At 38.8% G+C, this 15,160-nt stretch overlaps 2 protein-coding genes and 1 non-coding gene across 3 annotated transcripts; 2 read left to right on the top strand and 1 right to left on the bottom strand.

The window, feature by feature from the left end:
• Nucleotides 1-5,894: 5,894 nt before the first annotated feature.
• Nucleotides 5,895-7,634, top strand: CXIP2 (CAX-interacting protein 2). Its single transcript, XM_088973661.1, has 2 exons — nt 5,895-6,388; nt 6,945-7,634. The coding sequence occupies exons 1-2, from the start codon at nt 5,999-6,001 to the stop codon at nt 7,449-7,451; spliced, it is 897 nt and encodes a 298-aa protein (XP_088829787.1). The 5' UTR covers nt 5,895-5,998; the 3' UTR covers nt 7,452-7,634.
• A 160-nt stretch (nt 7,635-7,794) lies between these two features.
• On the top strand, nt 7,795-7,865 carry TRNAG-GCC (transfer RNA glycine (anticodon GCC)). The gene has a single exon. It is a non-coding gene; the product is annotated as a tRNA-Gly (tRNA).
• A 48-nt stretch (nt 7,866-7,913) lies between these two features.
• LOC148868479 (2-oxoglutarate (2OG) and Fe(II)-dependent oxygenase superfamily protein) lies at nt 7,914-9,486 on the bottom strand. The gene is made up of 3 exons (XM_088973660.1): nt 8,936-9,486; nt 8,362-8,683; nt 7,914-8,260 (listed from the first exon to the last, which is right to left on the bottom strand). Exons 1-3 carry the CDS (start codon nt 9,355-9,357, stop codon nt 7,988-7,990), a joined length of 1,017 nt encoding a protein of 338 aa, XP_088829786.1. The 5' UTR covers nt 9,358-9,486; the 3' UTR covers nt 7,914-7,987.
• Between the last annotated feature and the right edge of the window lie 5,674 nt (nt 9,487-15,160).

Here is a 15,160-nt window from a genome sequence, read left to right as displayed (position 1 = left end):
CTTAAATCTTCATTTAGTGAAAAACGTTGAAAAAGTAAAAAAAATCGTCGACCCAATCGATTGAACCGTCAACCCATTCAACCTAATCAACAGCTAGCAGTTTGGTATTTTATAAATTTGGTTTTTATTTTAAAATAAAAATAAAATAAAAAATAAAATGCCAAATATACCCTAATATCTAACCTTCTTGCCTCCGAAAGTCTTAGCCTCTTAGGATTTTGTTTTGCCAAATCCAAAACCAAAAGCCTTTAGGAGTTCACCGAAGACGACAGTGGCAATACACCGACACCACCCTTCCCAGAATCCGAGCAAGCACCTGCAAGCGACTAAAGTTTCAACTTTAGAGTCTTTCACTCTTTCTCAACCACATCTTGAAAGGAACGGCTCCGGCGGCTATCTTTGCTATGGACTCCAACCTCCAGCAACTATCTTCATTGCGACTGCCAGCAACCACTGTGATTTTTCAGATAACCAAGTGAGTCGGCGACCAATGTTTAGTTCAGAACCACCATTGTTCAGTTCAGAACTTTAAATTTCAGTTTTTGTCTCTCAATTAGCCATTTCAATGATTTTTAATTAACTCACTTTTTTTTTTTTTGCAATACAATTTTTTTTAAGGAATTGAATCACCATTTGCGCTGGTGACCACTCCATTGGAGTCAAAAGCCACTACAAAATTTGAGGTTGAGGCATTCCCTATTTTTCAATTTTGACGTTGAGCCACTACAGAATCCGAGGTTGTGTCTTAGTCAGTGGGTTTGTGTTAGTTGTAGATCTTCTAACAGTTTCTCATGAAGCTCCGGAGAGGACCTCTATTCCTTTGCAATTGAATTTGCTAGCTTGCAATTGCTTTCATATAACCACTCAAGAAATGGATGTTCATTAACAAGGATGGTGAACAAGTTGGCCCAGTGGAGAAGGATGCTATCAGAAGATTTTGGTCAAAGAAGACTATTGACTGGACAACCAAGTGTTGGGCTTCTAGGATGATTGAGTGGAAGAGATTGTGTGATATTCGTGAACTCTGTTGGGCATTGGCCATTCGTATTTTTTTTTGTATTTTCTATATTTTATTATTTTTAGATTTAGATATTTTTATTTTTTCATATGTTGTTTTTTCCTATATTTTCTGTGTATTTTATGTATTTTATTTAATTTTTAAATTATTTTTTATTATATATAAATATTTTTTGTTTTTTAATTTATTTATGACACCATGGGTCGAACTGTTCAACCCGGATGGTTGAACTACTGAACCGAAAAATAATGCCCATAATGGTTCCTGATGAGGGCAGATTTGGCCCTCTAGTAAAATTACGACACGTGGCACCTCGTGACAGCTAGGAAAACACCCAGCCAACAAACTTACGAAGTTGGTGACCCACCCGGGCACCTGTCTGGCTGGCCTGGCGCGACATGCGCACGGCCTGCGCGACCTGGCCGACCTGGACCAGCCTAGCACATGATCCGGCCAAGGCGCCAGCTTGCCGACCTGATCTAGACACTGACCCGCCGACTGACACAAGCGCCAGCTTGACGACTTGATCTAGGCACTATCCCGCCGACTGACACAGGCGCCGACCTGACGACCTGGCCTAAACACTGACCCGCCGACTGACGCAGGCACCCCTCTGACAACCCGGCCCAGGCGCCGACCTGGCCACCTGACACAAGCGCCACCCTGACGACCTCGAGGATTTCACCACCGTACCCCGGTTTTGACCGGATGTGACGAGTCTTACCGTTTGGAGGCTTTTCACCCACCTAACCCGCGAAGACTCCGGTATATAAAGACCTCACCCCCCAAAGGGGAAGGGGGGAAAAGGAAAGGGAAGTAACCCTGCTCTCTAGCTCTCTCATATTATCTTCAAAGCTCTCTACAATAAGAGTGCTAACTTAAGCATCGGAGAGCCCCCACCGGGAAAGTACCCCCGGGACCTCTGATTCAGTCCTCGCAGGTCCTTCAGCTCCCGCCGCCTACGAAGAGGAGGAAAAGATGCAGTTCTCGGAAGTCCCTCAGCTCCCCCCACCTACAAGGAGGAAGAGATTGAGTTCTCGGAGGTCCCTCAACTCCCGCCACCTACAAGGAGGAGGAAAAGATGGAGTTCTCGGAGGTCCCTTAGCTCCCGCCACCTACAAAGAGGAGGAAAGAGATGGAGTTCTCGTAGGTCTCTCAGCTCCCGCCACCTACAAAGAGGAGGAAAAGATGAAGTTCTCGCAGGTCCCTCATCTCCCGCAGCCTACAAAGGAAAGAAAACCGCCTCATGCTGAGGGCAGTCGGATTGCGCCGCACCAGGGAGCTCCGACATTCTCTAAGGCATCGACCGCCTAGTAGGGAGTTCGCCACCAAGGAGTTCGCCACCAGGCAGTTCGCCAAGTAGCTCGTCACTAAGGCACCAGAGAGTTAGCCTCCAAGGCAGTTTGCCCCCAGGCAGTTCGCCACCAGGGAGTTCCCCCCCAGGCAGTTCGCCCCCAGGCAGTTCGCCACCAGGGAGTTCGCCCCCAAGCAGTTCGCCCCCAGGGAGTTCGCCACCAGGCAGTTCGCCACCAGGCAGTTCGCCAAGTAGCTCGTCACTAAGGCACCAGGGAGTTAGCCTCCAAGGCAGTTCGCCCCAAGGCAGTTCGCCCCCAGGCAGTTCACCACCAGGGAGTTAGCCTCCAAGGCAGTTCGCCCCCAGGCAGTTCACCACCAGGGAGTTAGCCTCCAAGGCAGTTCGCCCCCAGGCAGTTCGCCACCAGGGGGTTCACCACCAGGCAGTTCGCCCCCAGGCAGTTCGCCACCAGGCAGTTCGCCAAGTAGCTCGTCACTAAGGTACGCCACCCCCGGGTCGAATAACGAGGTACTTTGCCAAAAAATTTTACATCACAAAACATTGGTACGTGGCCGAAAACGGTTACATCAGTTCCGTTTCTGGGTTGATTTTTAAAACCTTGGTTGGTTTACAATGGTCAAAACATGGGTTAATTATAATTTTTTAACAAGTGAATATAGGTTGTAATTAGGGGTACAAATGAATCGGATCATGATCTAATCCAATCCTATTTGATCGAATTCGGATCACCTCCTATCTAATATGAGAAGATCCGATCCAATGTGTTATATATTTATCAATATATATATGTTATTTGTTTAATTATAAATATATTATTTATATTGTATTTTTTATAAATTTGTTGTATTATTTATTTTTTTATCAAAAAAACATGTATATATGATGAAAATAATTAAAAAATATTTATATTTTTTTGTTTTTTTTATTTAAATTGATATATTCTATTTTTTTCTTTCAATAATTTATTAATTTTTAAAGAAAATAAGTTGGATCAAATCAAATCTAAAAATCTGATAGGATTCAAATTTTGATAAAGTCCTATTAGATCCTATCGGATCTTCCTATGGATTCGAATATACCCTGATTCGAATATGATCCAATGCTTTTGCATCCCTAGTTGTAATTGTTGAATATGGGTTTCAAGCAATAGGTACAATTGGATTTCGATATTACAATAGATTGTAGTAGTTATGTACTCGTTAACAATTGATACAGACTGTTTGGAGGGTTAGGAGGAAGGAAGGTGGGAATTAATCCCAAGTCAAGTACTAGCCATTCCGACTTCAATGAAGGCAAAGCCCATTCGAGCAACCTTTACAGCCTTGCATTGGGAATATATTCCCTACTTACGTGCTTTACTTGATGGATAGATATTCCCAACGCAAAGCTACAAAAAGTTGTTGGAATAGTGTGAGCACGGGCTTGCCCTGCCGAAGCCAAACTCAAAACTAGCTACTGCATCCATCCGGCTTTTAACAACTGAGGCAATCGACACTTCTTGCATAGATTCGAGAGCAAATCAGCCCTCACAAGATTGCTCCCCACAACGTTCCACAACACATTCAAGCCGTGTATTTGGAACATCTCCCAATGTGATACTAGAAATGATGATATCATCATCGGGAGACGTTCCCCCAAGTTTTAGGGAATTGATTAAATGTATCCACATTGTTTGCAAAATGGCTAAAAGCATCCCACAATTGACATTGTGTTAGTTATTATTGGCACAAAGAACAAATTATTTATTTTATCCTTCATTCTTCTTTAAATTTTCAAAGCAGCATTTATAATTTGTGACAATCAAAAAACATAACAGTGCATACTTCAAGTTCCATAAAATATCTTTCATGGATGGCCTATCGTCACTAAATTGGAATTTTTAGTTCTGTTTATCACATATGATTTGCTCTTATTTTCAATCTTTGTTTGTTTTTTTTTTTTTTTGACGTCTAAAGGCAAGCTCATTCATAAATGCTCGGGTTACAAAGTATAAAAATTAACAGCAAAACATGTTGAGACAAAAGCAAGTAACCACGAGCACCGAGAGAAAAATGACTTGAGAAATCTCTACAACTGAAAAAGGTTGGTTAAATGCCTCCAACAGAGATGAAGACAGCAAGTGTCTCCTTTCCAAATGGGTCTGGATCAACTACACAAAACCCTCAAGGGGTCTATAGAAAACAGGTACCATGGCACCCAATCCATGGCAATACTGAAAACGTGAAAGCAGGAGAGGCCCAAGATCGCCTCCTATTACAAAACTCTCCCTAATGCTTCACTGTCCAAACATTCAAGGAATGGGCTCCATAGAAAGCCAAAAAGTGCACAAAAGAAGTTGTAACTTGTAATTGTAAGGACGTAAGATGTGCAAAAAAACCACCCATCCATGTCGTTATAAAAACTGAAACAGTTAGAGCATGAATGCCATCGGAGAGAATTCGAAGAGCATAAAAAAAAGACTTGCTAGGAACATTAACATCATTACAAAACAAATGGATACCCATGGCAGGCCCTAAAGGCACACCACACACAAATTCGACCAAGGCCCAATAGAAATAAGGAAAACAGCAAGAGGAAAACGAAGATTATAATGAATAGAACCAAAGATCCCAAGTCTGCTCCATATGCCTGGATCAAAATTGTCATTTCTCAAATCTGTCCGAAGAACTTCTCCAACAAGCACCGATATGAAGAGAAATAAATGAAAACTCACATCCATAGATGTGAGAGAGAAACCCTGCTGTAGAGAGAAAAACCCTCCCACAAAGAGAGAGAAACCCTCCACTGCAAAGAAAGTTATTAATGATGCTCTTATTTTCAACCTTGGTTTGGTTTGGGTTCCAAATTAAATTGGGTAAGATATGATAGCCTAAGACTATAAATATCAATATTAGTTTCCCCACTTATAGAAATCTAACAGAAATGAAAATGGACATGGAACTGTTTTGGCCACTCGTAGTTTTGATTTAAAAAATAATAAATAAATAAATAATTTTAATAAAAGACCAAAAACTATTATCTGGGCCAATGGATCGACGGTTCAATAGTTTGGATCAACGATTCACTGATCAAATCAATAATTTTTTGAACCAATAACGATTTTAAAGTGAAATGAAATCAATTGATTGCACGCTTCCAATAAAATATATGCTTTTAGCTTTAATATCATATCCTATCCATACCCACATAAATGTAAATTCCCCAAAACCCGTCACCGCCCCAAAGCGGCAAAGCCAACCAACAGAAACCCATTGGATCTGGGAGGGTAGGGGCGGATAACCGCCGGGTAGGATGGAAATTGCCATCTTGTACATGAGCTGGGGGCGGATGAGATTGGTGGTAAACCGGGTAAGATTTGCGTTGATCACTAATTCACTACTGATCTGGTTATAAAATGATTGAATGTTTCAATTTCGAATCGGTGTAATCGGACTAGATACCGGATAAGCAGATATCGTTTATCATATTATATTATATTGCGGGGATTCATGTAATTCAACTGCAAAAGAGTGACTATTATCGTCATTTCGGGATCTTGAAAAGCTCAGCAAATGGAAATATCCAGACTATTATCGTCAAGTCTTCCCTTCTCCCCCACCCACCCCTTCTGTTTCACGTTTTCGTTCATCGCAATCCTTATCAAATTTGAGCATCAAGAAAAGAAAATGGCCGCAATCAGCTTCTCGACGATTCAGAGTTCATCTTCCGTTCGTGTATTGTCTTCTCATCCTCTCGAAATTACCCCTCATAAACCCTTATTTTTACATCGCAGTCACTCCACCTCGTTTCCTTCCATCTCCTCAAACCCCAAAAACAAGAGCAGGAGACTTTTCGCGCTCGTCGTCGTATCTTCTCTGAAGAAACTCTCAGACGCCGAGCTCGTTCCCGTCCCCGGAGAAGCAGACGAACTCGCAAGTAAGTTCCCATCAGATTCTGGCGTGTACGCCGTTTATGACAAGAACAACGACTTACAGTTCATTGGAATATCGCGAAGCATAGCGGCCAGCGTTCTCTCCCACCGGAAATCGGTTCCGGATCTCTGCTACTCTGTCAAGGTAATCGGTTTCGCCCTGCCCTTCGCTATAATTTTTCTATATGTAATTTGTTGTTACTTGAATACCCTGCCCCTGCGGCTCTTTTTTTGCTATACACAAGTGGGCTACAGAATAGAACACCGTCGGATCGGAACTTTAAATCTCATTGATTGACATTGTATTATTGTGGCATTATAGTCCCTACAGCAGGGAATTGGGATTGTAAACCCAGTCTACCCAGAGAACCGAGACAGACGACATTAGTGCCTCTTTCAATAGCTCAGAGCAGCTGAATCAATCTATGAAGCCAAGCCCTCCCAAATAGGAATAGCCAAAGTTATTTCCTTGGTATGATATTCTGAGAGATTCGAGCATCTTTGACTGCCCGATAATTCATCTTTAGATCCATGTTTTTCATAAAATCTGTCGTCAATTCCTTTGAACTTGGATGCATTTGGATGGCTGATCTATGGTGCAGGTGGACGGTTAAGGCTAACCATCTTAATCTAAACATGCACCAGAATGTGATACCAGAAGATAGGCGTGACACTAATTAACAATAGCTTTGAGTCCGTAGGTGGGAGTGGTGGATGAACCTGATCGAACTTCTCTAACCCAAGCTTGGAAATCATGGTTGGAAGAGTACATAGGAGCTACTGGCAAGGTTCCACCAGGGAACCAATCGGGCAACACCACCTGGGTTCGGCAGCCTCAGCAGAAGAAGAAACCTGATCTCCGTTTGACACCGGGCCGCCATGTGCAGCTGACTGTCCCATTGGAGGAGCTGATCGACCGTCTGGTGAAAGAGAACAAGGTGGTGGCTTTCATCAAGGGATCAAGAAATGCTCCACTCTGTGGGTTCTCGCAGAGGGTGGTTGGAATATTGGAAAGTGAAGGGGTTGATTTCGAGAGCGTGGACGTTCTCGATGAAGAGTACAATTATGGGTTGAGGGAGACGCTGAAGAGGTACAGCAACTGGCCAACGTTCCCTCAGGTGTTTGTTAATGGGGAATTGATCGGAGGGTGTGATATCCTCTCCTCCATGCAGGAGAAGGGTGAGCTTGCGACAGTGTTCAAAAAGTAGAGTCATGTTTTGATCTAATGTTCTTCCTCTCTTTTCAACCGATCCCTCCCACGGTCCCACCTGGGAGGGAGATTGGGATGTCTCGGGTCTCAAGTCTCAATCATCTGGTCTCTTGATTGTCATTCGTTTTTGTGTTGATACCATATGCCAATTTGAATTTGATTGCTATTGTTTAGCCATGAATTCGTTAGAATTGGTTGCCTTGGCTTTTGACAGTCGAGATGATAGACCAGTCAGTCTTATGGGCATGGACTACTGAGTTGAATGATGGTTTATTGGCCGGTTCTCTCTCCAAGAGCAAAGTAACTTCTTGTAAAATTCTATGCATGTTAAAATTGAACAAGCACCAGTGGTCTAGTGGTAGAATAGTACCCTGCCACGGTACAGACCCGGGTTCGATTCCCGGCTGGTGCATTTTGTTTTTCCTTTTTTTGTTTAGCCGTATAGAATAGAACGTTGCAGTTGCACATTCAAAACCTGATTTCATTGCATCCGATATCCGAACCTTTGTTACAAAAAACAACAGTATAAAGTTTTTAACGTAGGGCCCCAGGGTTGGGGGTGGGGGCTGAACTCCTTAATTGAGGCTCCGTATGCATGAACCGTTGGAGCCCAACCTTGGAACCGGTGGCCTTTATGTCTTCCTGAACCTGGGTTCGGAACATCTTGTAAGTAAACGGCCTGTAATTTGTGCTCTGAATCACTCCATCGTCCATTGGGAACACAAAATAGCAGATCGACATCCTGTCCTCCCCTTTCTTCACCAGCACTCTATGTTTCACACTCTTGTATTCATCATTGCTCATAGCCTACACATTATAATACTCCATTTCAATACAAGTTGTGAAAAAAAAAAAAAAAAAGATTACGAGGGAAGCGATACAAATCATCAAGGATCAATGCTGCCCACCTGCATCATGTCGCCCAGGTTGACAATAAGCGTGTTGGCGATGGGTCTAACTTGGATCCATCTGTCGTCTTTGTACACTTCTAAGCCTCCCACCTCATCCTCATTCAATATGGAAAGAACGGAGCTATCGGTATGGGCTTCCATGCCGGATATTTGGTTTGCATCCCGGCAATGTGTGTAGCGGTAGAGTCGTACTACTCCTGTAGATTCCGACAAGTAAGTTTCGGACAATGAAGGGTCCAAGCCGAGGTTCCTCATTACAACATTGAATATGCTCCTGGCTACTCGGGCCATGTGTTGCCCGTATTCCTCTAGTAGCAACCTGTTGAAACAGGCCAAGATGATAAACAGTGATTTTTATCAGCAATCATGGTGGAAAACTGGAAATCTAGTTGTTTACATTGAAGTTAGTGCAGAATTGTCTTAGACAGTGAGCTTGTAGTTGTAGACCCAACTCGACAAACTATGGTCTATTGCTTTTTTTTTCAACTCAATGGAGCTATTATAACTTTAGGGTTTGATCCATACTGAGCAGAGAGAGAGAGAGAGAGAGAGAGAGAGAGAGAGGGAATACCTGAAAGATCTCAAAGTGGGATCATCTCCTTGAAGTTGCGGTAGCTGATTCAAAAGCACAAAGAGCCCTTCGAGCTGGTAGAGGTTTTGGGCGCTTTGTGTGATAGCCACCCCACTAGGAGTAAGGGCAGGGGTGCCCCAAAAGTAAGCCATGGGAGGGCTATTGAACAGGGCTTGTTTGGATTCGACGGGGAGAGAGAAAAGTTTCTTTGCTTGGTCTTGCAATCGGTTTGAGAGATCGGCGGGGATTCCATGGTTGACCAACCGAAAGACGCCCCAATCTCTACAAACTTCTGTAAGTTTGTCGAGATCCAGAAGATGGAAATCAATTTGTGGGAGAAGATCCGAGTCCAGTGTCGGTTGAAGAGAATCGTCTGAGTGACGAAAGAGAGGAGGGTATGACGAGAGATGGGTTCCCGACATGTGTGCTTTGCCCTTTTTCCTTCTTTTGAAGTCAGATGCCGACGACGGATGAAGAAGACCTCCGAGAAACACTCGTTCACACCTCAGTCAAAACTCAGAGTCGCTCTCTTTGTCTGATGATCATCTAGTGAGTAGCAAGGAGTACCGTAGAGCAGTTATATAGTTATTTTGTGGGTCCACTTCTCTTTTTTGGATAATGGCAAATTGGCAATTACCTCCGTTAAAGTTTTTTTTTACGGTTTTTTAGTAGATAAGGGCAACTTTTTGCACTCAATATCAATAAAAAATAATATTTTTATAAAATAATTAAAATAGAATAACTTTTTTTTTTAATGTCCAGTGGATACTCTTCTGGTCTTCTTCGTCTTTGTAACGTACAAGAGGAGGTTGTTTGTGGAAGCAAATGGAGGAACAATGAAACCAGTGAATCCAGCAAATCCCGTTTTGCACACCGACATGGGCGGACGAGAGAAGGAAGAGCAATGAAAGGAGCAATGGATTCATAAGGAAAAATGATAGAATATATGGCCGGAATCTTATGAATCTACAACAAGCATTGCGGATTGTGGAAGTTCTGAGAGTCCTTGGAGATGGAGACTTAGACATGGCCGTCGGTTTGCTTTCTGGGATGTGAAGAGCATTTCCGGTTATTATACTTTGGAGAAGGGTTTCCGTCTGATCGTCTTCGAATCCAAGGGAGGAATTAGTTTGGACGCAAACTTTAGAGACTACCAAGCTCCAGACACCGAAGCTTACCTATGAATTCTCAGATTTTCCATGCCATCTCCCGTAAAACAAGAGTTTCCCAACAGCAATCAGATCATGGAGTATCTTGGTTTGTATGCTCGGGAGTTCGGCCTTCTTCATCATATCAAGTTCAATTCCAAAGTCATGGGCATCAGCTACGAGGGAGCTTTTAACGATGAGATTTTCTTATGGAAGAAGATGATGAACAGTGTCTGCTCTTTCTTGATATTTTTCTCAAAAGGTTATCTTATTTTAGTTATTTTATAAAAATATTATTTTTAATTGATATTATGGGCAAAAAATTGCCCTTATATTCTAGAAACCCAAGTTTTTATGACAACGTCACAAATATATTCCTCCGTTAAAATCAGCTAATTTAGTGACTAAATTACCAAATTATCCAAACAAACATTGAATTTCACTAAATGGATTTAGAACACACTTGGATAGTGTTTTAAAAAATACTTTCATATTTTTAAAGCATAAAAGTATAAAAAACACAGTTTGAATTTTAATAATATAAAAATAAATATTATTTCTAGATTTTTTTAGGAAAAAACTTACCCATTTGTATTTACATTTATTGATAAAAAACGAGGGTAAATAGGATAGTTGGTTATTGGTATTAAATGAGTTGAAAAGAGTTAATTGCAAAATATTCAATACATTCAATTCTCTCTCATTAAATCCAACACTTAAGTTATTAATTTGCAATCACCTTCATTGAATCATATATTTAAGGCTTTTTTGTTTTTTCTCATCATTAAATTATATAATTAAATTCATACATAATAAATTAATAATTTCAATATCTATCTAGAAAAATAATATGTTTTCATCTAGGTGGTGGTAAGAAATTAAATCATTTGGGTCAAATGGGTCAATCCATGTTGCCACAATTAAATAATAAAATTCAAAAATATATAAAATGCAAAAAATATAGAAATTAAAAAATAAAAACGTTTTTAACATCATATATTTGACATATTAAACAATAATCAATATGATAAACAATGTTTTAAAAAACAACCCAATGGCTGACCCACTTTTGCCTTTAAGTCACATATCACCGATTTGACTATCAAGGTTAAACAAGTCAAATCGCTTTGCGTCAACACTATATGTGTGTATGTAAAAATACATATTTTATCAATAGATAGTATAATTATGTTTTTCATATACTATAGTTATGTTTTACATATATTTTATATTTATGCTTTACATACATTACATATAATATATGTATTGTATTACATTTATTTTGTTTTTTTAATGCAGATTTTAATTTTTTATTTATAAAAATATTAAAATTTCAATTTGGGGTGAAAAAAGGGTTTTTTTTTTTTTTGCAAAAATAACAAGGCAAGGCACCTAAGGCCCTTGGGATGTATAGATTTTGAAAAGTTACCAAAAAAGAAAAAAAAGATAACTCCAATCAGACATCGAAATGCAAAGTCATGGCTTCTAAAGTTTTGCACGTAATTAAGTGTGCAACTTGTAACTTGGTTATTGGGTCGGACGGGGTAATGGTTGGACCACTCGGGTTAGACAGTTTTTAATTGAAATGGGGAGTTTCAACAGAACTAAACCCAAGATCAAGGTCGGGTGACGGTTCAATGGTTCAATCAGCCAGGTCAACAATAGGTTGAAAACATTGACGATAAAACTATTTTTCTATTATCTCTCATTAAATTTCACATCTAAGGTATATTCTCTCATTAAATCCTATATTTTTCTCAACATTAAATTCTACTAATTAAATCAACAACATTAATTTTAATAATATAAAAATAAATATTTGGAAAAATAATTTAAAAATAAAATCATTTTCTTCCCTCTCGTTGATGGGTAAGCAATTCAATCATTTGGGGTTAAATGCGTTAATAAATAATACCATAATAAAAAATAAAATATAAAATATAAAATATAAAATACATAATAAAAAATAAAAAGAATTGGGCACGTGACTAATATTTTTCTATTCATTATAGTGAACAAAAATAAGTATGAAATGTAAGAAGTACTTTTATAAATGATGAAAATAGAATGTCAAAATTAAAATCAACATAGAAATGAAATGATGTCATAGTCAAATAATAAAATTTTAAAAAATAAAAGTACAAGAATCACAAAAATAAATGTAATACATAAGATATAATGTTATATATCTATAAAAAATAAAATATTGGGTACATCTATAGTATTATACTTTAATTATATTGAATAAAAATAAATATTATACATAAAATATAATTTTATCAATAATGGAAATGTAATACAAAATTTAATGTCAACCTAGAAACCAAACTTTTTTGGGGGCCATGGGTTAGTGGTTTAGGTCAAATGGATTAATCGATGATATGATAGCTAAATAATAAATATTTAAAAAGTAATAAAAAAGGCAAATAATCAAATGAATATATAAAAAATTATATATTAATTATGTCAAAGAAAAATTAAGTGTGATAAGTAAAAACTATTTATATAATGTTGATGGAATATATAATTTAAAGCTGATCCAAAAGCAAAGCTATTTTCTTATCTAAATAATGGGTCAATGGACCTGTCCATGGGCCGAGCCGGGCTTTTACTCTGTATTAACAGATTTTTCTAAGGCCCAAACCCGAGCCTGACCCGACCATCAAGCCTACAACTTGGGTCCGAGCTCGACCCTCATAAAAAGCCTGAAGCCCGGGCCTGAAATTTAGCCCATGCTGTTATTACTACTGAAGCGGCTGAATAAAGAGAGAGAGAGTGTGTGAGAGAGTGAGAGAGAAATTATAAAGAAACAAATAAAAAAATGTATATATTAAGTTATAAATATATATTTCAATAAATATTATATTATTTATATATTTTATATAATATATAAAATATATATATGTATTTTATAAAAATATATAATACTGAGTTGGGCTTGGCCGGGCTTTTTTGACAAATCCCGAGCCCAACCTGTAATACAGTCTGGCTTATTGTGTTAGGCCCAAGGTCAGGCCCGTAGACCTAATTACATGATCAAGCCTGACCGGGGTGCGGGCTGGGCTACTATGATATATCTAAAATTCAAGTAATTAATATGAAAAAAAATTTCATACATGCAACACGTGCTTAATTACTAGTTTTTTAAAGATATTTTTTCTTTTGTTTGTTCGTATACCAGGGAAATGGTCATTAAAAAAAAAAAAAAAAAAAAAAAAAAAAAAAAAAAAAAAAAAAACTGGAAAATGGTGAAGAATTGAAGACAAAACCATTAACGTTGGCATTAAGCTAAGCATTGAGGACAGCTATGGCTTACATTTGGTGACCTGGTGTTCTATTTACTGATCACAAATCATAACATACAACATTTTAAACATTCCACTGCCACCAATCAATCAAAATCCTCGTAATTATCCCTGGACCAATCTAAACCTCCAAACCCTCAAGACTCTACAATTTCACATTAAAAATATATATAAATATTTAGATCGCAAAACCTTGTATTTTATATTCACTGGATCTTCAATTCGGAAGGGAATATATGCAGTAACATATATATAGTATTTCAAATTTTTGTATTTATAATCATACTCTTCCCAAATGAAGCCTAACAAAATATTATATAAAACATATATAACTATATAAGCACAGTCTATCAAAAGAAAAGGGTAAAACAGATAACTGGATAACAATGACGTATCAAACTATAGGCGTTGTAAAAGAAATTCAAAACAAATATAATTAAGGGTCCATTTGGTTCATAATTGAAATTGGAATTGGAGTTGAAGTCTTTTGGAATGGAAATGGGAATGGTCTATTCCCATAATTTGTTAGGTTCAAACAATGATTGGAATGAGATTTCACTCCCAAGGGGAATGACCATCCCCTAAAATGGAGGAATGCCATTCCACCGCACCAAGAATTGGAATGAGATTTCTATTCTACCCAACCAAATAATTGGAACCAGAATGACCTATTACCATGAACCAAACGATACCTAAGTGAAGAAACAAAATGAAGGAAACTATGAAAGACCAAAAAAAGGAATACCAATCAGTTTTGAGTCTGACTCATGTATAGGGAGATGATCTCCGCTTAGATATTTCTTTAAAGTGGGGAGGGTTTCTCTCTTGCGGGAGAGTTTCTCTTTGCATGAGGGTCTCTCTCTTGGCGGGAGAGTTTCTATTTGCGTGAGGGTCCCCCTCTTAGTAGGAGGGTTTCTCTCTCTACGGGAGGGTTTTTCTTTCACATCTATGGATGTGAGTTTTCATTTATTTCTCTTCATATCGGTGTTTGTTGGAAAGGTTCTTTGGACAGATTTGAGAGACGACGGTTTTGATCCAAGCCTATGGAGCAGACTTGGGATCTTTGGTTGTATTCATTCTAATTTTCATTTTCCGTCAGCTCTTTTTCTTATTTATGTAGAGCCTTGGTCGAATTTGTGTGTGGTGTGCCTTTGGGGTCTACCATAGGTATCCATTTGTTTTGTGACGATGTTATCGCTCTTGGCAAGCCTTCTTTTGGCAATCTTTGAGTTCTCTCTGGTGATGTTCAAGCTCCAAATGTTTTGGCTTATATAATGACATGGATGAGTGATTTTTTTTGCACATTTTACGTCCCTATAGTTACAAGTTACAACTTCTTTTATGCACTTTTGGCTTTCTATGGGGTTCACTCCTTGAATGTTTGGACGGTGGAGCATTAGGGAGAGTTTTGCATGTAACAGGAGGTGATTTTAGGCCTCTTCCGCTTTCACATTTTCAATTATGCCATATATTGGTTGCCATGGTATCTGTTTTCTCTATATCCCTTAAGGGTTTTGCGTAGTTGATTCGAACTCATTTGGTAAGGAGGCACGCTTGCTGGATTCATGGTTATATGTTTTTTCAAGTCGTTTTTTAATGTTACTTTTTAGCCGACCTTTTTAATGTTACTTAAATTTGTGTCAGTTACAGAAAATTTTCAAGACGTTTTTTCTCCCGATGTTCATGGTTATATGTTTTTGTATCAGCATGCTTAACATGCTTTTCCTGAATTTTTCTACTTTGTAGCATAAGAATTTATGACTAAAAAAATT

Source organism: Nelumbo lutea, chromosome 2 (genome assembly GCF_056320005.1).
Source record: "Nelumbo lutea isolate HS-2025 chromosome 2, American lotus-T2T, whole genome shotgun sequence".
Lineage (NCBI taxonomy): Eukaryota > Viridiplantae > Streptophyta > Magnoliopsida > Proteales > Nelumbonaceae > Nelumbo > Nelumbo lutea.
The sequence above is the reverse complement of the archived record's forward strand: the minus strand, read 5'-3'. Positions and strand labels throughout refer to the sequence as shown.